Source organism: Triplophysa rosa, linkage group LG9 (genome assembly GCF_024868665.1).
Source record: "Triplophysa rosa linkage group LG9, Trosa_1v2, whole genome shotgun sequence".
NCBI classification, from domain to species: Eukaryota; Metazoa; Chordata; class Actinopteri; order Cypriniformes; family Nemacheilidae; genus Triplophysa; species Triplophysa rosa.
In genome coordinates, this window is record NC_079898.1 from 13789073 (window position 1) to 13816345 (window position 27273).

The window sequence follows — 27273 nt, forward strand, 5'->3', positions numbered from 1 at the left end:
GAGATGTGTTTTCAGCCGATTCTTAAAGATGGCCACAGAATCTGCTGATCTTGTAGCAGCAGGCAGATCATTCCACAAATGTGGAACCGATCCAGAGAAGGTTCGTGAGAGCATTTTTTTACCTTTTTGGGTTGGCACCACAAGACGTTGTTCGTTTGCAGAGCGTAAGGATCTGGCGGGTACATAAGTCTGCATTAGTGAGTGAAGATAGGGGGTGCCAAACCAGTGGTGGTCTTGTAGGCCAGGAGTCTTGAATTTGACTTGTTTCTCTGCCACTGTCTGGCAGAAGAAAGAGATCCAATAGCTTAGCTAATAGTTACAAAGTACTGGACAGTGGCACAAGCAATCATTATGTTATATTGCTTCAGAAATGGCTTATTTTAAACCCTAACACTGAAAATTATAAACAGAACACAAAATAGCGAATGTACTTATATTCCTTCCATATTGTAGAAAGGGCCCAAATTGATATTGTCCATTTTTAGCACAGCAAAATATTACGTTTTGGTAAATAATTAAAATTAGTTTTATTACACTGTAAACATGTTATTTTCAACCCAATGTTGGACGTTGGGACGAACCCAACATTGGGTTAAATTAACCCCTAAAATGTTTATATTTGTCCGACAATGGGTTGAAACAACCCAGCATAGGGTTCATTTACAACCCATTATGTTGGGTTAATCTCTGTTTGACACCAAAAAATAAACCAGCATCTTTTAATTTTGGAAAACTGTTGGATAGTTAAGGTCAATACAGACATTTGATGTATTTCTTTATACACTTTTTTTAACACATCTAATATATTTATTTTGAATACACTATCAGTCAAACGTTTTTGAACTCATTTATTCATATTTTTTTCCACATTTTAGAAAAATAGTAAGCTCATCAAAACCATAAAGGCAACTATGAGGATAATGTTGCGACTAGAAAATGTAAACAATAAAATAAAACACGTTATATAATAGCATCTTCAATGTAGTCATATTTTGCCTAAAATTTAATTATATAATTTATGATTTTTTGTATCATACCACTTCTTGCGGTTTCAAACAATATTAAAGTTCTGAGCTCTTATTGGCTGCTCTTTTTTTTTATTTATTTATTTTTTTTATTTTTTTTAATTATTTTTATTTAAGTCATCCATTAAAAAAAATATATATATATATTTGCACAGTTATATTTTTGTTTATGAAACTAATTTCAGATATTTAAGCATACATCTTCAGATCAAAACCTTTTTAAGACAATGAGAAACATTTTATTCAAGTGTTCGAAAACATTAGTTTACCTAAGTAATGTTTAATATAAAATAATTCTCAAAACCAAAGTGCATGATACTGGTGGAAAGTGCCAGTAAACATCAACAATGTATATTGCAACCTGAACCCCAGTAAACAGATTTTCCAGTCTCAGTTCCGCTCTGATCTAAACTGGTTTTACTAAAAGTAACATTTCAGTCAGATGCATAAATCATCAACTAACTCTGAGAGTGTCTCTTACCCCTCAGAACATTCTCTGTATTGCTGTTTCCGAGCTAATCGATTCTCTGTGACCTTCACTGTATGTCAAGCCGGCAGGCACTCAGGGGGGAATGTCACATCTTAGAGATGGCATCAGTGCATGGCCCTGGGGAATCCCATCCCTTAACACCCCACACCTGCCTCAGTCCACGGACACAAACTAAGATCGAGGAGTTGTCAGGGTTTGGGTAGATCTGCAATCTCACCCCTGACAGAGGAAACTGACATGCTATAAGAAACTAGCCCCTGTGAATGCCAAGGAAGAGCGATGTAATTAAACTGACTGGCCACTAAGCTGTTATCAATAGCATCGTGGTTGGAGTGTTGACTAATGAAGATCTCATCGCTTTTTTGCTCGGAACACGAAGCACAGCCGTGTAGCCGCTTCGATTTAGATGCCGATTTGTCATAGGGTCTGGCAATGAACCCAGATGTGATTATTAGAGAATGAATGTGCTAGTTTTATTAAAAACATTTAGCTTTATTTATTAAGGTCCAAGGTCCTCCTTGGGGGCGTTCTGTCACCTGGTTGCCTGAACACATGCCAAATTAGCCTCAGAAGGCCTGGTGAATATTGTAAAATGAATGAGAGCAAATATGATATCACCCACAGCTGACAGTCTCGCAATGATGTTAGAAAAAAAAAGAAAAAATCCGGCAAACATATAAAACGCCTCAATTTTAACATTAAAATACAAATGTTCTCATATAGTCTTTGAGAAACATAATTGTACAGACATAATGAATGGAAAGAAGCACAGCTTTCATACAAATGAGACATAACGTCTAAATGAAATTGCCTCAGTGTTGTTAAAGTAGTTAGAATAGTTATTTTTGTTCCAGTGACGTCTGTATATACGTATATATATATTAGCATAACCTCAAAGGTCCTATCCTATTAAATAGCTTTAGACTGTAATCTGAGGTAATTTGAATGTCTGCACAAAAAAAATATTCCAGGAAGGAAACAATTAGGTATAATTTACTCAATCTATTTTTTCTTATCAGTCGTGTTTGTTCGTCCTTACTGTATAGTCCTCGTCTTATTTTATGGTGTATCCATGGCAACAATGCGGAGGTTATTGATGACAGGTCTGTTCAAAATCCTCACGCCAGTCAAAGACTTTCAGGTCATATTATCAGTTCTGTATACAGGTGAACTTTCACACGTCGTGAGGACCGTAATAAGTGCAACGTCACATTATTATACTGGGTGTAGAAAATCTCGACCAAGGGGACTTGGCACCATTAATCACAATGGAGACTTTTTACCAAACACTGGACTTCCTCCTGTATTAATTCTCTCAAGCCAGAGAGAGAGTGATTGCTTAATTCTCTCATCCGTCATCTCTCAGTAATGGATCAGCAGCAAACCAAACATGGCGCTTTGAGCATTAGATTCATGCACACTACACAACAGCGTACTGGCCCAAGTTAAAAAGAGGCATTTGGTTGCTTGTTTTGATGTTGCTTCAAAGTAGTTGTCTTTGATTATTAGTAAAGTAAAAAGAGAAATGTTGGAAGGTATTGATTTTAAGAATTTATAGTAATGAAATACTCCAAAAAAGGCTCCAGAGCCTCATGTACTTTTTCTTGTCAGAATGGAGTAGTTCACCCAAAAATCTAAATTCTGTCACAAATTACTCTCTAGTTGTTCCAAAATTTGTATAAATTACTTTCGTTGGTTGAACACAGAGAAAGATATTTGGACTAATGCTTGTAACAGTTCTTGGTTGGACCCCATTGACTACCATAGTAGGGAAAATTACAATGGTAGTCAAAAGTGCCCCAGAATGGTTTGCTGTCCTATATTCAACAGAACAAAATATATATAGAGTAATATTTCCTGCTATGAACTATCCCTTTAATAAAATGGTGTAATCTACTGGAAATGGTGGAAAAAATGTAAAGATACCTTTAAAATTAAATGAGCAGCTATATAACGGTATTGCAATTCATTTAAAGTTTAAAGGTAAGAGCGTAAATGTCTTCTCATAAAAAAGAGAACATTTAAATGTTTTTTAATTAAGTTTAATTAATAGCATTAAATATGTGGCACTGTTCTCTGTGTGTTATGCCATTTATTCACTTTTTTCTTTGGCTGTCTGCCTCACTCATCTCAAAATTTCTGCTTATCTGGCTGACCTGTGTACCCTCTTATCTTTTACCCGGCATAATTTTTCTTCTTTTCTTCTTTGCCCTTCAGCATCGCCGACTCTTCCGCCTTTGAAATCTGAGCATTTCAAGCCGTGTCAGGAGAAGGATCTGGCCTATTGCCTGAATGACGGCGAGTGCTTTGTCATCGAGACCCTGAGCGGCCCACACAAACACTGCAGGTATGACTTCACTTCCTGTGTCTGCGGTAGAAGAAAAGGGTACGATTGCTGTTCGCTCAAGAAAGAAATGGAATCACTATGGATGGAAGGGTCTACGGTTTCAGATTGAGGACAATTCCATGTCCCATTTTCTGAGAGAATGATCCTCCTGTAACAATCTGCCAGTCAATCTCTGTCTCTAACTTTGTTTTCAACCTTGTCTCTCTGTCTCTCTCTCTCTCTCTCTCTCTCTCTCTCTCTCTTCTCTCGGGTCTTGTTCTCCCCCTCCCCTCTCTGCGATTCTTAGCAATGCATGAAGCTCTTAGTCATGCTAACGATGACAGCTCTGTCATAGCCGCGGAGCTGTCTGAGGTCCCTTCTCTGCTAATTAAAAGTGGCACTTTGCAGAAGTTCATTAGAGGATGGTTTCAGCTTTGTGAGCTTTTTTTCAAGGTTGAAAACAGGATTCACAAAATGGAGGCAGAGCAGCTCTGACACCGCATTCACCTTTTGTGTGAAGCTCAAGCGCCATTTCCAAGAACATTTTCTGGATGTGAGGGTTCACAGCTGTAGGTTTTGCATGAGCAGGTTTTTCTCCTTTTGCCTACTGGAACACAGTCACAAATCACATAGAACGTGAAGAGCCAAGAAAAAGCTGCAGCAAAGTGTGCTTATTTTAATCAGTGGTAATTCGGAGATGTTGTTTTAGGTGACCAATTTCTTTGACTGAAGCTTAGCTGGTTCAAATGCTTTGCCACTGATTAATTCTCAGAATACTTCACTCCTATCTTAAAGCCAAGGACATCCATACACATCTGTCTGCTACTTAAATCAGTGGTGATGGTTTTAAAGGATCAGCTCACTGGAGCCTTACCTCTGTGTCTCAGGCAGAAAGGGTAGATTGTATCCACAAGTTTCCGGAGGGCGCTACTGTAAAAATGTATGTGGGTACAACTTCTGGTGAAGCGGGGGAAGTAGTGTACTGCACCTTGAATAACTTATTCTGATGACAGAAAATGAGACTGTGATTCATTATTTGAATTGTAATACTGTTGGTATCACAGGGACTGTACAGTTTTTAAAAGACGAACTTCAAAATGTGGACCGCTTATCTCAAGCAAATAGATAATGAATACATTCATGTAACAGATTCATGTAATCATCGACACACTGTATGGTCTTCAATAAAAACGCGAGACGGTAAACTGCATTTGCAAAGATACTTTACTGTATTTTACCGACGTGTTGTCAAAAATCTGTTGGAAAATATCACATCATGTGGACTACATTTCTCATCTGATATGCTTGATGTAAAGTAGGAAACTTTATTTCTTCCACTTATCGTCTTATAAACAAAACGTAAAGAGAATGTTTAAAAATGTAAAAAAGATGTGATCTTTAGTATAATGTTTATCAGATTAATGGCCAGCTGACGATACAGCAGCTTTATGATAGGCTTATGTGCACACGGCCCGTGCAGTTCGCTTTTAAATACAATTTTTTTTTACAACATCTTTAAATAGCACACAATCGACATCATGTAAAGAAATTGAAAACCCTCCATAATTTGAATAAATTGTTTACATTGAACAGGAAGCTCTCCCATCTTTCGCGCAAAACGTCATGGGTGTAGGAAACTTGTGGATAGACACATAGAATAAAGAATGCTACAGGAATATACCTTTTAAAGTGATACCTTTATAATCATCCACGTAAAGCATATAAGTCATACTGAATATCATGTTTTGTTGCCTTTACATGTAGGAGTTTACCTGCAGGAAAAGACTTATTCATTATGGAGGTTCGATTACACAGAACTGAGCTTTTAGCCGTGAAAAACACAAGAAACAGGAAGGATGTTGTGCACTGACGCTTGATATGGTATTTGCTATAGATTCTATAACAGTGGGGTTTTGAAGGTCAACATTCCATTTAAATTTTCTTTCTAACGAAATTGACTATTACCAAGAGCTTTTATTTGTAAATCTCCCTTTATTCTATTTCTAAAGGGATGACTTGCCTCATTAAACCAACAGTTAAAGGGATAGTGATGTTTTGTCATCAGTTCTCAGGTGCTAGTATTTGAGCCAAACATGCAGATACAGGCAACACAAAATAAATCCAAACGGCTCTTGACGATATATTGAAGTCTAGCTCAAGTACTGTCAATATAAGATATACTATAACAATAACATAACCATTGTGTTCAACTTAAAACTCACTGATGTGGATTATACAATAAACACAACAGGTACTGTGACATAACACTGACAATAAGTTTTTACCATGTGAGTCTAGATGCAACTGATACAACCAGAATGACCTGCACTGACTTTTAGAAATATAGGAAAAAGCAAAATAGTTTTCTTAAGATTTGTCATTTTAGAAATCGTGCAAAATACAGTTTTACCACTTGTATGAAATGTTTAAAGCAAGGAACATTTTCGCAATTCATCTGCCATCAGGCTGTGTGGCAAAAAGGTAATTTTGGAACCTGCATGCATCATTTTTCTTTTTAATGGTTATTTAGTTGCACCATCTAAACATAGAATAACAAGGTTGTTTGGGGTTATCCAGAGTTTAGCAGATAGAAAATTACAAATGATTAAAGTGACGTTATGGGTTTGTGCACGAGGCAGAAATAGAATCTTGTTCTCGTAGCTGAACCAGATCAAAGAATCTCTTTGTGACTGTTGACCTAGATTTATAAAGCAATAGATTCTAACTTGAGCTGCATTATGTACATAGACTCATGTAGAGAAATACAATAGAAACAGAATGATGGTAGGATTTACATCAAGGGTTTAAATCAAAATGAGCATGATTCGATATCTCACACGTATCTTAGCACCTCATTGACTTATTTAGAACTACATTTGGTAGTGTGTAAACATACAAGTTGATAATAGCACATAAAAGCACACATTATAATAGATGTATTTGGTCTAACTCGTGTATTAAAAAGTCCATCCAGTTTCACCATGATTTCAATTTCATTTTTTTTCCATTTATGTTGATTGTCTTGTAAATTACACTACTCTCTTTTAAATCCCACTTGCAGTTCCTTCCAGGGCTTGAATGAAAGTGGAAGGCCATTTTATCTCCTTCTATTGCTTCAGTTTCTTTTCCTCTGGGAAATGGTTTTTTGATTCACTGTCTTCTCATTCTGCTACCTCTCGGAAATCCTGCAAAAGCCATCTTAGCCAAACTATATCTCAGATATCTGAGAAAATCAAACAGAGCCCTCTCAGGTCTGTGCGAGGTATACATCTTTAAAATACAGCAATGCATATATTTTTTCACGTGGCTAGAGCTTGTAGGCCTTGTAGTGTTGCATGCTGTGTGCCAAACTTGTGTGAAAGATCCAAGATCATACTGTAACTATACACAGGCGGAGTTAATAATAATTGTAGCTCTAAGAAAACTGACATTGCTTAAAAGAAGGTCAGCATTAGATTTCTGTTCCACTGCTGGCTAACGTGCAACTCTTAACTCTTGTTAGCGCTGAGCCGGTCAGCCTGCGCTGCCAAAGCAGCACTGCACCAATCCCACCTGTCAGCACATCGCCACCTGGGGCTGAAACAAGAGCTGAAACCTCAGGAAAGCCCCCTGCCAATATCACTGAAGCTGATGGGCACAGACACACCGGCTGAGGGTGAATGGTCATAGTGTTGGGACGGAATAAGGTGTGATTAATTTCAATTGACTAGATTTCAATTAAATGTGCATTTCACAGCTTATACCCTTAAACTACAGTATGATGCAAATTTATAAGAGCATTCATGATGGGTTTCGTCTAGGGAGAGATTATAAATGCATGCAAAGCAGACTTATCGTCAAATATGCAGACAAACAATGTCTCATAAATAAGCAGAAAAAGAGAGACAGAAACAATTATTTCATTGCAAATGCTGATTTTTGAGATTTTGTTGTAAAACATCACAACACGTGATACAAAACAAAACGTTTGCAGAATTTCTGGAATTAATGAGAAGAAAATTCACAGAAATGGAAGCTATTTGTGTGTCTCTTTTCCAATTTGTACTGAATTGATCCAGAACAGTAGAAGTTGGCAGACAAGTGATACTAGTGGTGGTACTAGTCCTTTAAACGGACAGTTCACCCACAAATGAAAATTCTGTCATTTACTCACCCTCTTGTCATTTCAAACCTGTGTGACTTTCTTCCGTAGAACGCAAAAGAAGATATTTTGAAGAATGTTGTTAACTGGCACTCATTGACATACATTGGTTTTGTGTCCATACAATAGAAGTGAATGGGGGCCAGTGCTGTTCGGTTACCAACATTCTTTAAAATATCTTCTTTTGTGTGCTGCGGAAGAAAGAAAGTCAAACAGATTTGAAATGACAAGAGAATTTCCATCTCTTTAAAGCACTTCTAGTGCTACCTTTGGTCCAGTTTACCAACAAGTAGCCCACTGCATCTTAAACATGTGTTACGACACTAATCTGTGAAGACGGTTGCAGGTTTTAAATGTAAGGCAGCAGCGGAAATCCTGTTACTTTGTGCTTAGGACGCATATCCCCAAAGGACACAGATTCTAGTAGCTTAGCATGCCTCTGATACAAACATTATAAAGATTAGCCCTTCCTCTGTGTTACTAATGTACTACAGCGACCACTGTTGCCCTGGGAATTGAAGGTGGACTGCATTTACCCATTGAACCGACCACTTAGAAAGGAGGCTTTGTCGACTTCACAGCCTCGTTGCCTCAGCAGATGTTTTGCTGTGCTTTGCTCTGATTTTTCTTCCTTTCACTTAATATTCTACACTCTTTGACACACACAAGGCTTTGCCTTTGAAGTTTTTGCCACTGTGGATGAGCCAAGATTGCTGTGCCAAATCTGAGGCAGAGAAAAGCCCTTCTCTTATCAGCCCCAACATGGCCTTCCCGTGCCGAACCAAGCACGACAGTGGGTTTCCATGTGATGCTCATCCAGCCATGTTATGGAATAAGATAGTGACGATGTGATATGTGCCAAAGTAAAACTGTGTGCATACACAGGAGTTTCTTTCAGTCCACTTCAGAACACCTCATCCATGAGAAGCTATCCGGAGAGTCAATATGATGCCCTGGCGGGACAGATTAGCAGGACGGGGAGGTAAGAAGAGTGTTTGAAAGCTTGAGCTGTCACTGATGTGAACTGTGAAAAACTGAAATAAATCTGAGTTAGGTTCTTGGCCAATTTTATGTCCATGTTATTTTCCATCGCTGCACGAACAGGATGTAGGACATTTGGCATATCTGGTCAAGCAATGATGTGTGACTATTTCTCTGGCTGCAGTGTCCCTCTCTCTATTTATAGGATTTAACATTGATATGTGAGCAGCTGATGCATAACGTGTCTGTCCATGGACTTTTTATTATTATTTATGTCTTGAATTAATTTATGTAATGTGCATTTTGGCATATACTAGTTTATTTTTATAGTAAATGTTTTGTGTGTGTTGGGCAATGTGGCAGTCACCTTAGATCACACAAAAGCATGTTTTTGATTATATCAGTGTAATTGAGAAAAAAAGGTATAATAATGTTACCAAAACAAAGTAAATAGTGCTCGGCTAGTCATTGTGGAAGGCATTTTAGTATGGCATCAACTAAAACAGCTTTTAGTTAGTCAGTCCACTTGTTAAAGGGATAGTTCTACATTTTTAATTCTGTCATAATTTACGTACCCTCAGATTGTTCCAAACCTGTATACATTTCTTTGTTCTGCTAAATATAAAAGAAGATATTTGGGAAATGTCAGTAACCAAACAGATCCCATCCCCCATTTACTGCCATAGTATTTATTTTCCCTACTATGGTAGTCAATAGGGGCCAAAAACTGTTTGGTTACAAGCATTCTTCCAAACATCTTTTTTTGTGTTCAGCAGAACAAAGAAATTTATACAGATTTGGAACAATCTGGGGGTGAGTAAATGATGACAGAATTTAGATTTTTGGGTGAACTATCCCTTTAAGTGGTGACGTAAGGAATACCGTTTCCGGGTCCAAGCCTCCACTTATTTGAAGGAACGGCTACATCTTAAACAGCTGTTTATGAGCACTGTTTATTCATATCACACATTTAAGCAAAACACTTATAAACTCACAGTATACACTACAGTCTCCAGGCTCACGGAATGTCCGACTTTGATATTTTAATACATTTTAAAAGATGAATCACTGTCTAGCCATTTGGGATTTCGTTATGGAGATAAAGCAGTTTTCCGATAGTTTTACAACTCGCCATGAGCTTCCATATTTGGTGGTGTGTGACACTAGGCATAGCAAGCGGATATGACCAATCTCTGGGTCATTATTATTTTGTAAAAAGTATTCATCGCTTTTATTTTTAAAACTTTTAATGGTATAAAAACGACTGCACCTGTATAGTCATGCAGTTTAAGAAATCGCTATTTAAAATCTTTTTTTTCAAAAAAGTATTTAAATTAAACTAGGCTTGCAATAGCAGCATGAATATCACTTATAAAACAATTACTGTAGCTGTTTAAAATAGTTTTAGGTGGAGTATACAGATTGTCAAACTGCAGGACTTCCCAAAAGTATTTCACGTCGGCTGCTCCTGTAGAGGAAATTTAATAAGTCTGTCTTCATCCCATGATTGTATGAGATTTTGCTTCAGAAAAACATAAAATTATAAGAGTAAAAAAATCTGTAGCCCAACAAGAACTGCATAGACATGTTGATGAGTACTCAAAAGAGGGACAGAGATAGTCGTAAGCTTATGAGCTGTCTACATGGGCAGGTGCTCCATTATATATATATATATATATATATATTATATATATTATAACCCATTATAACCAAATATAACCTCACACTGTTTTATTTGCACATTTCAATATTGAATATATCATAATCATATGAAAAATTATTATTTCTTATGCCTTGTCCAGCATCTTATTTTTTCCACTTAACTTTTTGAAATACATTCTGGGATCCGCTTTACCTCAAAGGCGATGTTGCCTACGAATTTGTCTAAAATTAGTTATTTTAGGAGGCAGCAAAATTAAGATTGGGAAAAGAAATATAGAACAATTCTGAAGAGATTTGGAGATCTCTGGTGAGGATGTGGCCATATGCAAGCGATGGAGAAAAAAAGAAGAGAGATGCAGGAGTGTTGAAATTGTGTTGAAACACAGGAGTGGATAAGAGATGTTTTGCAAGGATAGGTGAAGGAAAGAAAGGAAGAAAAGAGGAGGGTGAAAGAAGAGGCAGTCTGAATGAGCACTTCTATGTGCAGAGTGCTTATTATGTCGCTCTTGCAGGTGAGCATCTTAACAAGGATAAAATTATTGGAAATTGAAGGCACTTGTCATTTCAATCTCACGTACAGAAGGATGGATGCACACGCATTTGAATCAGAATGTAAATTAAGTTTTGCTGTTCATTCCAAAAACTTGTCACACGTCACACTGAAGCCTTCCTTGAGCAAATAAACAAACCAAGAAAATCATTCATTTTCAGTATCAACAAGAAATGTATTAAGATTTATGCATGCTAGATAGCAGAGAGACATACAGCTTAAATCAAATAATTTTTTCTTCTATTTTTCTTATAAATTTCATTTGCCCTGTCATCCTTATGTATTGTAGGCGGGTACGATTTTGATTTGTACTAGAATATTTCCATTTCCCCTCACACACTATTGCATACAGTTCTGATATCTTTTTTTGTGAAACAGCACAAGCAGCAATAGCACAGCTTGGTCGAAAACATCCTTGATTTCAAGGTCTTAATTTTCCTTAAGGACAACCGGTTAACTGCATACACTTATCATGATAAATTTGAGGTTTGTAGCCCTGTGTGGAATCTGCTTTGTGCTGACAGATAAATCACTCATTTCTCTTATGTGTGTGTGTTCCACACCAAATGAGGGAATAAAGAAATAAAGAGAGGGAGAGAAAAGCATTACGTACTGAACCTTTGTGCACTTTGTCTTTCAAAATGACAACTCATTTCAGAAGTGTGCCAGTAATCCAAGCGTACCCTAAGGCCTCTGTCATACATATACAGCTTCTCGGTGAGATAATAGCATGCTAAATTGCATAGGGTTTAAAATTAGACTCTGGACCCTGGTTTGACTCAACATCTTTTAGTTTGGGATCATTTAGCTCATTTTAATAATCAGTTGAATCATATATTTATTTATTTATTAATTGTTTATTTAATGTTAATGTTTATTAATGTTTTATTACAAATAAATAAACATAAACAAAGACTTGACTTGACTTTATAGAGAACATAAAACTCATCTCAATTTCTGTTAGAAAACTGACATCCCTGCTTACCTTTGGTTGATACTTTTTAGTTTAAACTAAAATACACGTACACACATAAAGGATAAAAACACTAAATACACATTTTTAAGGATACTCACCACCCTGGCAACATAAAGATGAAAAAGCTTTTATTTCAGTTGATGTCTGTGTGTTTTTGCATTAGAATTATACATTTTGCATTTATGCATTTGGCAGACACTTTTATCCAAAGCGACTTACATTGCATTATACTACACATTCGTTTCTGAGTATCTGAAAACCCTGCGATTGAACCCATGATCTTGGCGTTGCTAACGCCATGCTCTAACCACTGAGCCACAGGAAAGCTATAGCTCAGTGTAGCTCAATGATATACATTATTATTATTATATTATTATAGTACTTTGTCTCTGTAGTTTTATAACCATCCACTGAACTCTTACACTCTCACTGAGAGAGCCAAAATGTGTGTTGCGGCGCTTTGATCGTGGTCAGTTCTTTTCTGAAGCCCACTTTAGTGAATAATTTCTCCCTGATTAAATTATGATTAGGATCAGTCTCTTAATCTAGCCATACTTTCACCTAAGGCAAGAGTTCAGTCAGAATGCAATTTCCTTACCTCTTGAAGTTTCAATTGATTTGTGTTGACTCCATTGTTATTTTTAATTACTGTAGTTTAACAAGATAATTGTGCAATTGTATTAGCTTGCTGTGCTTGATAAATAGCAGGGAAATTCCAATTAACATGCATGCATCCAAAGCCATTTGGATTGCGGCTGTAAAGAGCACGATAAATACACAATTCTTGAATGCTTTTCAGTGCCTTTAATATTGTGTGTCTGCGTATGAAGCAAACATAAATAAAGTTATTGCATTTCTTTTCAGAGCAAACACACCTCCCTTGTATGTAAATTAGGTTTATTAGAGATAGTACTGATATATTGTTGTTTACCTGTCGCAGCTATCGTTGCACTACTTCAAAAGGTAAATTGTCTTTGAAATGTGGTACATTGATCATGGCAGCAGTAAAATGCTTACAGAAAAGAACACTATAACTTGGGAGTGGAAATTTCTGTGGGTGATTTACTAACAACGCGCACATTAAAAAACAGGCGCAATATCTCATTCCCATAATGACTATCGCAATCTATTAAGAGCAGCGCAAATTAGTGCAGGGTTTAAGACATGCCTTTTTTGGGGTGTTAAATAAAGCCGAAAATACCAGTATGACGAGCGCAAACCTTAGTAAATCACATTGCATGATTAATTTAATACCCTTCTCCCATAAAGTTTGCGTCTGAAGAGGAAACTCCTACAAATGCATATGCAATAAGCAGGGGCTTTTTTTTTTTTTTTTAAGGGGGCACAGTGTGCACAGCACACAGAAACATGTCCTATACGTACAAATACATATATTTAAAGCAATATTATAGAGAATAGCTCTTAAGCGTATTCAAAACATTGCACAAATCATTGCGAGAATTAAATTACAACACTATTGGATTGAATATACAACTGAATCTTCTTCCCAGTAAAAACGTTTTTAAGCTAAATGCATCAGTCTGGTGTATTTTGAGAACAAATATCTTGTATACAATTTTGTGCTATAGTAGTAAGAGAGTCATTGTTTGCATGCAACTGAACATAGAGCACAAAAGTAAAAGCAAATAAAAAGAAGCAAAGTGGTTACCCTTTGTTAAACTGCCTTTAATACAGATTTATTATCCATTACAAAATTCCTTCCATTATGAAACAAAAATATATAATGCAATATAATAATTTAAGTGCACCTATTTCTTAATATATGAAAAGTTTAAATTCTTTATGTATTATTTAATTATTGTATATATTATTTCAACTAATATACCACTGTATGTATTTCCATATCTATATTAAATGATTTCATATATTATAGATAGTTAATTTAGAGGAAAATATATTTTCTTTAAGAGAATTGTCAGTCGTTGCGCCCTGAAAGTACTGTACTGTAACATACATAAAGGTTATTCACTTTAAACAATGCTACCTGTATGCCAACTGCCAAGAGGTGTTCGACTGCGCATACTACACCAACGTATCGCAAGAGCCATTTGAAAGCATATGGAGCAGTCTGTTCTCACAGTAGTTTGTGACATACACGGATTGGTCTGGGCAGCGCAGCTTTTAAGTCAAAAACCCAGTTCATGAGTCCAGTTCTCGCACCAGCGTTTGGTTGCGGGATCTAAATGAAAGTGGGTGACAAATGCTTTGCCTAAACAACGGCGCATACTAGCATAGAACGAGTCTGAAAGTCTTGTTTCGGGGACGCGGTACAGCATTAGCCAGCGCTGTTGCTTCTGTCGGCTGATTGATAAATGTGAAGCTCCTGGGTGCCGCTCATAACTGATATAGTGTCTTCCTATAGAATCAGGCAGCTGATTAGTAGATGCCTAAATCATCATTTGGAGGTTGCATGCAAAACTGACTGTTCAAAAATCTGAGGGGGCACGTGACCCCTCTGGCAATAAGGTCAGTCGTAAAAACAGCTGTGTCCACGCCTCTTTAGCACTAATTTTCACAGCGTGTCTTTAGTAAATACCGACAACATTTTTTTTCCACAAAAAAGGAGTTTGCATTGCAGCAAACTGTTAGTCTGGTCCCAAGTGTACTGTTGCGCAATGTAGCTGAGCACAGTTCTGCATCTTAAAAAAGTTGATTTAGTTGTCCGCATTGTAATATTGTAGTGATGTGCTACAGTCCCAAAACAGTATAGCTGATTATGTGGGTCCACTGCATCCTTCACAACTGAATGCTCAGAACCAACCTGCAAGATGGGGAATTGTGCCGTGCAAATGGCGTTCAGCACTAATTTTGTGGAAGCATTCGCACCGTTACCTGATTTGCATAATTCCTTTAGTGAATCCGACTCTAAAATAACACAGACGGTGTGTGCCAATAAACAGCACCATCAGCGAGTGCAATTCATTCTATGCGAATTCACCCCCCAAGTGTAAGGTTTAATCTAAAAGAGACACTAACCTACACACATTCATACACAGTAGCAGTAATAACATTCTTTCAAGGACATTTACCGAAACCTGAGAATCAGCATATCCGCCAAACAGGCAGCATTTACTTTCTAATCGCATGCAGTCTTACCGCTGTCTGCTTTCATTGAGAAACAAAATGAGAGAGGATGGGAAGGGTATTACATGCAAATAACATAAGAAACCTCTCTGTTTAAGTGTAGAGTAACATAACTTCAAAGCGGCTAGTGTATGTGAGGAATTGAGAAATACGGTTTCTAAGCAAAGCGTTCCTTTCAAGTCTAGAAGTTTGATGCACTAATGCCATGCAAATGCATGCAAATGAACCCTTCTTTCGCCTAAAATTCTTATTACGTTTATGTAGAACCATGTGAAGGCACATTGATTTTCTTCTATAAATAACTAAACCAGAGCAAATGAAAAGATAATTAAAAAATCTGGGCAAGCTTCCATAGACAGCAAAAGCATATGTGCGTTTCATCAAACCTTCAGAATGTGGTATTGTAAATTGGGGTGAGACAGTGATGCAGAAATGCTAAAAAAGCATAAAGAACTGAGTAATGGATAATGTGTAGAAGCTACAATATTTTGCATGGCTAACCTCTGGACAAGTGACGTAGCCTATGTATTCATTTGAATTCTAGTATTATTAGAGAAGTGTGCCAGTGAAAGGTGAGCTGTGTCTGTCTCTGCTCATATCTATCTGTCAATCTATTTATAGTTCAGAGCGCAAGAACTATATTGATTTTTGGAGTCTAGCGGGCATTGTGCATCTACCTGTCCTGTCCTCTTACCTTGGAAGGTGTATTCATCTTGTTCTTAGACAATATAGGTCTGTCAGCGTGTCTCACATTGATGACATAATTGTTATTCTGTGTTTTACTGGCAACTTTGCCCCTGCCTGGTTTTCATCTTTATTGTTTGTTTTACAGCTGTAAAGTGTTTGCTGTTACAAATAGCAGGTGCTGTTGGAAATTTTTTGTTATTTTTTTACTTTAAGGTCTAATGTGTAATTTTGACTGAAACTGTAATATACATAACTATGTCTTTAGAGGTGTATAAAGACTTTACATAATGAAGTGTTATGTTTTTATGACCTTAGAATGAGCTATTTCTATCTACAAACACAGCGGGTCCCCTTACATGGAATTCGCCATGTTGTTTCTACAGTAGCCCTAAATGGACAAACTGCTCTTTACATTATATTACAAATACATGATCTCCTCTGGCAAAGAAGCGAAAACATGACGACATCTTAGTGCTGTGTCAGCCACTTTAGTGCTTCGAAAGGGAGGGGTGGATGAGCCGTTGGTTGCAATTCATAACCTCGCCAATAGATGCCGCTAAATTTAATACACTGGACCTTTAAAATGTGTCAATGTCATTTTGTGATTTTTTATTTATTTGTTTTATAATGTTGGCTTATCCAAAGCAATTTAGAAAACATTGGAAGGCCTATATTTTATCAGTGTGGGAATCAAACCCACAATCTTTGCACTGCTACTGCAAATGTTTACCACCTGAGCTACAGAAACGTATGTATTTATGTACACAGTATAGAGACAGAAAGAAAAAGACATTGGGAGAATTTGCAACACATTAAGTATTCTGAGTTTATTTTGCTTTAGCAATGATCAGCTTTTCAACCATTAAATGTTTACAATTTGGAAGTTTTGACAATCCCCCATGCAGGTGTTTGTCTCTCTCCTCATCACCTCTCGTTGTGTCAACATCTCTTACCGATTCAGTGAGCTGTTGCCAAGGTACCTTGTGCCGAAATGTTTGTTTATTTGCTGGTTTTACCCCGAACCTATCATTTAGCTTGTTGAGAACAAGTATACACAGCCGTTTACGCACACACAGACACACTTAGCGTGGCTTGTTCTCCAAGGGGGGCTGATAATGACACTTCTAAGATTTTCTATGTTGCAGTGATTTTTCTAAATCAAGTGTTGAAAACTTTATTTGCCATAAAATGGCACACATTCAGAATTTCATAAAGACCTCAGTCATTTCAAATCTTTCGGCAGTGAAAGACGAATTGTGTATTTTCAAAGCTGCTTTCCAAAGCTTTTTTGAAACCATTACAGCTGTTAGCTTGTGCAATTTTGCTAACTTCAATCACACCTTTCAAAACCACCTTACAAAAGTGCATATGTCAGCAAACTCAGTTCAACAAATGATCGACAGTTCAACGATGATCGCATTATTTTAGAATCCTTTTCAAACTTGTGTTCATTATCCAAAACAACCTTGAAATCCTTTCCAAACTTGTGTTCATTATCATGTTAGTTGTCAGTTTTGTTTTGGTGGCCCTGATGTGTAATGTCCTACAGCCGTTTCACCGCTGCCTGTATGTATAAGAATGATTACAGTGGAGCGTGTTCACAATGAGTCATGAGTGCATATCAGTGACATTGCAGCAAGGTGCATTATTGAACGTTTTTAAATTAAAAAGATGTAGATGAAGAAAACGGTGTGGCGTTGAAAGAACTTTAACTGAGCCTAACTGGACAGAGCCCTTTAAAAATGAAATGTGTCACGTTTCATTGCTTTCCACCTCACGACTCTAATGATTAAAGCCCTGCCCTTTGCAAACCTGCAAAACGTGTGAAAACAATCAGTGCTCTTAGCTCTGATTCTGTGTCGTGCTTCACTTTAATAATGACACGTCAAAGTGAGGAAAAACTGAACTGATTACCAAGGCCGCATGCAATGCGCAGGACAATTTGGTGTACCTTGAAAGTTCATGACAGTAAATGGAAGACTTGAGGCATTCCCGTAAGCAAAATCTGATGGAAATTGCATATATTCCAGCATTTCACCTGGCAAAGCTGAGTATAATGCAGTAGCCCCATCTATTGCTCCTCTATATAAAATGAATGCATTACTGCTTTCTGTATATTGAAATCACCTTTTGCTTCTCAATGAATTGGAATTGAAAGTGTTTGTATGCCATTATTGAAACCTAATTCACCTGAAATGCCGTCAGAGGCATGATCAAACGGCAGCTATATTGGAGCTGGCAAAAGCCAGTACAGAAGCATAATATCTTTATATAGAGACATGGGTGCAATTGTGTCATTCTTTTTCATTTTGTTTTAGAGAGGCATCTGCTTTATTGCACACTGAAGAGCTTTTGATGTAGTCCAGGATCTTACTGTCTGAACTCAAACCCAGGAATTCATTGCTTGTGAGTAATGGCAAGGATGTCACGCCTCCAGCCTTGGCATCCATCACGGAACCACACCACAAAACCTCTCTATTCACCAACACGACAGGACATCAACCTTATTCATGAGCCCGATTCACAGAACCGCTCTGTTCGAGCCAACACCAACTGAATTCATCTAACGCACGCTTTCCTCTAATACTCAATGACTCCGGCTTCAAATGCTGTGAGATTGAAACCTGTTTTAGCTAAAATTGACCTGTTGCAATGGCAAAGACAAGACTGCACAAGAAAATCACTCGTAAAATAGTGAAGGTAAAAAATAAGGCAGATCAGGAAGACAAAACAATCGCAGATAGGTTGAAAGTCTGAGACCATTATTGAAAGTGATTCTATTTTTTCCTATTATTTTTAAAGAGCATTATTTGAGTGAAAAGTTGAACTACATTATTTAACAAAAACACTAACATGCATTTCTTTTTTCCAAATCTTGAAGTTTTCTGTTTTAAATTAGTTTTTATTATTCTAGTGCTTGACCAAGCTTGACTAACAAAGAACCTTTATTCATTGATATTTAAGTCTTCTTATTGTACAAACATGCTTTTATATTTTATACTTTTATGCTTTATGTCGTCTTGTTGTTTTTCGATAGACCTCACGACCACCATTTTTCAACAAATACAGTCTGCAGGGCTCAAACACACACATACACACACACACACACACACACACACACACAACAACATCAAATAAAATATTGTTTTTCTTTCAAACATTTCTTAGAGGCAAACAAAAAACAATTAAGGTTCCCCCATCCACAAGAAAAAAACTGGATAACACTGGAGGGTAAACGTGTGACTTGATGCCAAATCTCTTTTGGTATGAAAGTCGAAAAAACAGCAGCTAAAACTAGTGACCTTGCACATGTTCCCATAGCAGATTAGGCTATGTTATATTTCCACAACCCTGCAGGCCAAGCAGACTGTTATAATGGAAGCTAAAAGGATCAACTGAGATTTGAAGACCCCATAAAGGGTGGCGTGATAGCCTGCAGACACAGCTGGAAAACAAACACAGTTTCTCACTTCACATTGAAATATGGCTCATTTCATCACAGTCGTTTCCACATCAGTCACGTCACGTTCGAGCCCCATCACAATGGATTTCCTAGCCTGTTAAGCATGCGGTTATAACTGTGTCGACACTGTGACCCCAAAGACAGACCCGGGTGTAATTAAATAGTAGCCACTCTGTGTTCAAAGAGTCTACTCCTTGCATTCTCTCAGTGGTTAACAAGGTTCATAAGGTAACAGTCTCTTATAAGCTACTGTCGCCGGTGAGTTCTAAAAATAATGTGAACAAATCAGGAGAGCACAACATGAAACAGCAGAAATGTGTTTTCCTTTGCTGTGCCACTGAAATAAGCTTAAAATATAGATCTTCAAATGGAACTAATTACACCTCACTTTTTTTTCTCACCCACTCTCCTCTTAAAGGAGAATAATCGCTGAAATCCATCACAGTGGCAACAGTTTATGTTTGTGTTTTTAAAAATGCATCAGTTAAAAAAAATGAAGGAGAAAGTCTTCTAAAAGAGATTAATAATCAGATCTTATCTTTAACTGTGAGTTGTTTGAATGTAATAAAAACATGCTTCTGTTACCCACGTATTTTTTTGCAAAATGTTTCTTGTGATTATGTGAAGAACAAAACGTTTAGGGGCTGTGTCCACCGAGGCGCATTTACGCAGCTGAAAACGGCAGGAGCTCGGCTGAAAACGCCCGCTGCAGGCGCAGCGTTCTGCCCAAAGTTGAGCATTTTTCAACTCAGGGCGCCCGGTCGAACGCCGGCGCTGATCGTGGGAAAAACACATAGCACCAGTTCTGAGCGCGGAAAAAAACATCAACTGATGGCTTTTTTTAAAAGCGCGGCGTTTTTGTTGAAAACAATTGAAAAAACACGCCGGCCGCAGGCGTAAACGCCTCAGTGGACACAGCCTCTTAGGGTCATAATGTAAATTATACCATGGTCTGTTTGAATACTGGATTCTGATTGGCTGGAAGGTGTGCATTAAAAGCCTTTAACGCACGGGTAGCTCCAGTCAGTTTGATTACGTTTAAAATTAACTGACAAAGTAACCGTCATTTTCACCTGTTTGATCAAAAATGTCACTGTAAACATCAATAAAAGCTTTAACCATGGTGGTTCTTCGCCTCCACGTCTAGACGTGGATTATGCCTTACGTGATACCATCTCTTTGTTGCATAACTTTTTCATATGGTACTGTAGCATCTAAATTAACGGGTTTTGTTCAAATCAAGCATATAAAACAACCCGACTCTATTGATTTCACCATTATACGTATTTTCTGAAGGACAGCTGCACATATCCCTTTTATACAGTGTAATAAACTAAAAGAATTCAGATTCAATCATTCAGTCCTCCGAGGACTTTAAAACAGGAATTGAGCTCTTATATCTCTCTTCCCGCACTGTGCTAATGTAAAAGTGCCAATCCTGATATAATTATGAAACCATTAGGTTTCAGTACAGACGTAATTTTATTGTAAACTATAAATATTAACACTGTGTCAATGATAAAGATTGTACTGCCAAATGCAACTACCAACATCTCACATAAAGTTTGGATCTGGGTTCCAAAACCTGACCATAAGATGCAAGACTAGAGTGGAAAAAGTGGGAACATGCATTTGTTATCAAATTACTCTAGTTGAAATAACCCAGTTGTTCTCAAACAGGGGGCCCCCAAGATGGATCGGGGGGCTACAGATTTTGTGGTATTTTTGAAATATTGAAATTCATCATACATTTTAGCAATCAAACATCAGAAAAATAAAACCCCTCAAGCAAAATAATTGATGTTCCAGCATTGTATAACTGAATATGTTTTTGGTTTCATTAAAATTCTAAGAAATTCTAAGGGGGGGTCAAGAAGCGATGCACTTTACACAAATGGGGCCTTACAACAATACAAATGCATAAGTGATTAATTTTACAGTATGACTAGTTGATGGTAATTGTTGACAAATGACCTGTTGTTGCTTTTGGAGAGTGATATCTGTAATAGTTATGTTGTCTCCTTTGTTTGCTTTAAGTATACATACAGTTAAACAATTCTTGTTGTTACTCATGTATTTACATACAGTAGTACTGAGCACTACTGTACATGTACCTGCTTTGTAATTATTTTGTAGAGCTGCTTGTTAATAGCACTGCTTGGCAAGGCAATTATTATTGCTCATACGTCAGGCTGAGGATTTGAACAAAGTATTGGAAAATAAGACTTAAGTTTGGTGGATGATAAAAGCCCTTAAGTCCCGAGCCATATCAAGGGAGCAGAATATATTACTGTAGATACTTGGGGAAGGGCTGCTTTGTTACCGTGGTAACTTATTATAATAATAAAGTGTAGCCTAAATCCTAGACACAATGCATAATTTTGCAGCCAATGTCCTTGTATAACAAACACCCTTAAGGAAGAACAAATAATGTGCACCCACAACATCATTTTAAGTGTTTATATGTTCTGAAGTTTGCCAGAGTGCTTTATTGGACTAAAAGACCATTTAGAAAGCTGTAAAGAGCAGTCAAGAGGGGTTTGTTTGTGTTCATTGTGTCAGAGACTGGAGAGCAAAGACTGAAGGTTTTACTGTGGTGACAAAGTAACTTTATTACATCCTATTAGTGTACAGCATAGAGGCTTATGAAGATGTAAAAGGCAGATCAATGTGGGTGCTGGGTGAAGTGAATGGGCTGCAGTGAGCCTCATAAATCTGTATGGACTGAACATCTTTGAGGGACATCACATAATACTGCCACCATCCAGAGCCCTTAACTTATGAACCCCAGTGACTAGAGACTTAACCATATACACTGAAACTGTGCAGGGGTAATAATAATAATAATAATTCATTACATTTATATAGCGCTTTTCTAGACACTCAAAGCTTTACATGGAAGGGGGATCTCCTCAACCACCACCAATGTGGTGGTGTTTCCTATGAGCTCTTGCAGGCCTGACTAATATCACAGGGCTACGGCTAATATCAATTCATCTATAGCACACACTATTTAATTATATTTGTACACGTTTTGCATACTTTGAAAAAATACAGCTTGATTAGATTTAAAACAAATATTTTTTGTGATTCACAATTTTTTCTCACAAACATTCTCTTAACTAACACTGTTGTCTCCTTGGTAACCAAATATGTTACCTTGAATAGAAAAAATAAGTTGGATAGAGTGATTAAATAAATAAATTTAAGGGTTTTTTTTACTTTGAGGAGGGTAAAATAAATAATTCTACAGTAAGAGACATTTGAAAAGTAGCAAAAATGAATGAAGTCATGGTAAAAAAGTTTCCTAATTGTAAGGGATAGTTCCCCCAAAAATAAAAATTCTATCATTTACTCACCTTCGAATTGCTCTAAATCTAAATCTAATTCCTTTGTTCTGATGAACACAGAGAAAGATATTTGGAAGAATGCTCGTAACCAAGCAGTTCTTTGGCCACCATTGACTACCATCGTAGGAAAAATTACTTTATAATTTTTTTTTGTTCTGTTAAACACAAAAGAAGATTTTTTGAAGACTGTAGGACAGCAAACAGTTCTGGGGCACTTTTGACTACCATTGTATTTTTATGGTATCAATGGGGTCCAAGAACTGTATACAGACAAAGAAATGTATACAGCTTTGGAACAACTAGATAGTGAGTAATCATGACAGAATTTTCGTTTTTGGGTGAACTATCCCTTTAAAGGAGCCATTCTTTTGCTGTTGTTGAAACTTTGATTATGTTTTTTAGGTGTTTAACAGTGGATGTTCATGTTTCTAGTTTCAAAAAACACTTTATATTTCAAGTCTATTGTTCACCGCTGTCCCTCTTCTAACAAAACGACTGGATTTAAATAGCATTTCTACATGTATTGCATGTATTCCAGTCCAGTGTATCTTGAATTTCAACAGAAACAATCCTCAGGAGTGACATACAGTAAAGTGTATAATGAATGAAAGCTGTGATTAAAAATCACACTTATTCCATCATATGTGACCCAGGCTGTGAAAAGCCATCTAAAGTATTTTTTTTGTGATTTGCTGTTTTCTACATAAAATCATCTTATGTAATGTAAAGAACATTCTGTAAAAATATGACCTTGATATCTTTAATATTGACTGAGGAAAGCCATGTCAAAGATTGAAATGGTGAAATGAATGCTTGAAATCAAATTTGATGCTCCTTATCTCAAAATTAGATTCGGAGACTTTGGCCTGGTTTTCTCAGACTGGGTCACATACATTTATTTTTACAAACATCTAAACATATTTAAGTATTCTGAAAACCAGTTTTCCTTTTTAATTTTGTGCAAATATAAAGCAGTATTTTTATTTTGAATTTGGGTGAAATTCTGTCAGTAGTTCACAGAAAACAACAGTATGCAGAAAAACTGAAAGTAATGTGAGTGGTCTCTAAATTTTAAGAGGCTGTGTATATGAAATATATACAGTATGTATTAGAATTTGTATGTTCATCACAGGTTTTGTCTTAAATTTCATATAAAGTGGCATTAAAATGGTCTTAAAAAGTCTTAAATTTAACTTGCTTATAGACACCCTGATTGAACTTTATCATTTTGCAGATATTGTTCATGCTCTAACAGCAACATTACACACTAACTAAAGTTTGAAAATTGGCATCACGGGCAATGGCCCCTTTAATGTGACCATCATACTGTAGAACAGAAAGTCAAAAGCCCCTGGGACAAAGAGTAAGAGTGCCTTAGTTGAAATACTTTTCTTATTTCTCTCTCTGTCTTATTCCTGTTCTCTATTGCATAGTGGGGCTCCTATGTCCAGCACTATGCCATGCTCTATCTGTGTTTATAATCACATACATGATGTGGAAAACATTCTTTATAGCTTAATATAAAAGCCCATTTCACAACGGATGTCTGTAGGCATAATTACTACAACACCAGCTTCTAGAAAGATGTGGTTTCATGTAATTTGCTCCATGTTTCTCAGGATATTTAATTCTTGTACAAACAGCACAATGTAATTTTGATATCATATACCAATTTATGCACTATTGTTTGTGTCATATTTTCCAGGGACTTATGGGAGCCTGATACTATGTGTCACTGGGTTATTTTGTGGGGAATTAATGTAATGAAAAGGAGTGCTCTTACCGTGGTGCAGCGACAGCAGCAGTTTCAGTGGGCTTATATGGCAGTCCTACAGCAATAGCTGTCAGGTGCAGGTTTTTGTACCAGAGACAATATGTCTACCAATAAGCCATGGGGCAATTTTTATCGAAGGTATCATAGTACATTAATGTTATGTAATAATTATATCTAAATTCATCAACATGATGCTGTAAATGTTTTGAAGATTTAATTTGCAAAAACAGACAACTCCATTAAATCTAAAATCATGTTTTTATTGTGCTTTCGAAAGTAATATACTCACTAAAAACAGTTGGGTTAAAAATAACCCAACATATAACCCATAGATGGGTTACTATAGTACCGACCCCTTGTTGGGTTATTTTAACCCAATATATTGCGTCTGTTTTACCCAATCAGTTGGGTTATGAAATAACTAATTTGTTGGGTTATTTTTGCCAACATGTTATTTATTGTTTTCTTATTATTGTTATATTTGTTGTTTATTATTTTTGGCCATCCTATTTATTATTATTTGATTGCAGTGTAAACAAATAATGCACAACATAGAAATACCTTTATAATTCTTTATTTCCAATACAATAAGATTGGTTGCAGTTGTTTTATTAATGTACTTCCTTTGATCATAATGTTTCTAGCAGTTAAGTATCAATTTACAAGAATCAAATAAATAAACAGAACAGAGGCTAGACTAGTTTATACAATTATAAAAAGTTACAGCATCACCAGGCTTGGCATACTCGTCATTTGAATTCCGGTGCCTTTGACTGAGTGGCGCTGCAGCGGTTGGAGTCCTGACGCTTCCGCTGGGTCCTAAATCCCGAACGCGCCGCCAAATATCTAAAATATGATTTCCACAAACGTTTATGACTTACCTAAAAGTTTCGTACAAAGAAAAACAAATCGAGGGGGCGTCCCAAACAATTATTTTTATCTACGTTTGAAATAGGATGGTTATAAAATGCAAGTGTTGGCGTCGACAGTCATGCAGATTATAAAAACAGTCTACAGAGATGTACGTCTCTTTTGCTGAGAAAAAAAAACACGGCATACATACATGTATATATATGAACGCACTTTTTATTTAATTAAAGTATTATTAATATTAACTTACCTCTCGTCTGTCAGCAGTGGCGCCGGCCGACCGTTGAAATTTAAAATAACCGCTCACGCAGCTCAATTTTAACCCAGCTGGCTGGGTTGTTACAGAAATGACCCAATGAACGTCAGAAATAACTCAACAAAACGACCCAATATCTCTAACCCAACTATTGGGTTACAAAAATAACCCAACGTTTTTTAGAGTGTAATAATAACAAAACAAAATACAACTAACACAATAAAACATGATAACATAATAATCTATACACACATATATATATATATATATATACACACAGTATTGCTATTCCTATATGCCTATCATAAACGCTTTGTTTTCTTTCCCACACCACAACTGTACTGCTTTGTGCTATCTTCAGAGGCAAAAGGCCCTGGACCGATCAAGACACATAAACATCAGCCACAATTTTGCTTTGAGCAGAAAACTTTTTATTTTAACGTCTTCAGAAAATAAGGGATTCTGGCCTCTTAGGGTGAAACACACTTTATGACCTCATGACAGAGCAAATGTAAATAAAGAATACAGATTGCTTATAGTGGTATTGCGTCATCATGTTCAGTAGCCCACTGGGCTTGAGTGTACTACACAGCACTAGCGTTTGGTTTCAGGACTGTGAGAAGCGGTGCAGCACTCTCCTGGAAGAGAATTCTTTTGAACCAGATGTGCAGAAAGTTCCTGAAGTCTCAACTTTTAAATTATTGCAGAGATTCTTCGTACCGCTGTTCACAGCTCCAGTCAGTTGCCTGGCAACCACTGTCATAGCTTTTGTACCAATACGACCATCAAAGTGAAGATGAAAGTGAATTTTTTTCTTAATTAAGCTTTAGTGGACATATAATGTACCATATAATCATATATCGCAGGTAGTAATAAGACAGATGTGGCTTTTATGACTCTGTAGGTAATACCTTTTTTGATCGCTGCTATTTAAAGTGGTTAGATGACCAACTAATAATACAGGTTTTGGTTAAAAGAGGTTCTAATTATAGGGTAGGTAATGATGTGTGTTAAATACAGCAGAATAGGGATGTAACGATTCACTCAGCTCACGATGCGATGCGATTCACGATTCTGATCTCACGATGCGATTTATTCACGATTTACTCACGATTTATTTTGAAAAAATGAGTTGAAACCAATTAGAAATGAACAACGTCCCTTGCATTATTTCTTAAATGCTTCACGTTTCTTTGTATGATAAAATAATGTTTTATTTCAAATAACAAAACTAAACTGCAATTTTATAACAAATTAATAATAGAAAAAGTCTCTTTAATATAAACAAATTAATACTGTCTGTGCTTTTCTTGGATTTTTTTGCATTTAAGAAATATCAGCATCCACGTTTAGGTTTGCAGTGAAAATAGCGGCCCCTGCTGTTCAAAAAATGTATTGCGATTCAGTTCAAGCCTCAACCGATTTGAATCGTCGCTCATTATAACCGATTTTCAACCGGCTCACGGTGAATCGTTACATCCCTACAGCAGAATATAGAAATCACAGTCAAGGTTATGAAGTTTAAACATATACACTCACCTAAAGGATTATTAGGAACACCTGTTCAATTTCTCATTAATGCAATTATCTAATCAACCAATCACATGGCAGTTGCTT

General features: G+C 36.7%; 1 protein-coding gene across 3 annotated transcripts in view; it reads left to right on the forward strand.

Moving 5' to 3' along the window:
- The window catches only part of LOC130559702 (pro-neuregulin-3, membrane-bound isoform), a 300399-nt gene that overhangs the window by 187961 nt on the left and 85165 nt on the right, over positions 1–27273 (forward strand). For all 3 annotated transcript variants that reach the window (XR_008963605.1, XM_057342934.1, XM_057342935.1), the window contains exon 2: positions 3733–3862. Coding sequence is in view for 2 of the 3 variants with exons in the window: in XM_057342934.1 (XP_057198917.1) it covers positions 3733–3862 (130 nt within the window). In the remaining variant the exon portion in view is untranslated. The remainder of the gene's footprint in view (positions 1–3732; positions 3863–27273) is intronic.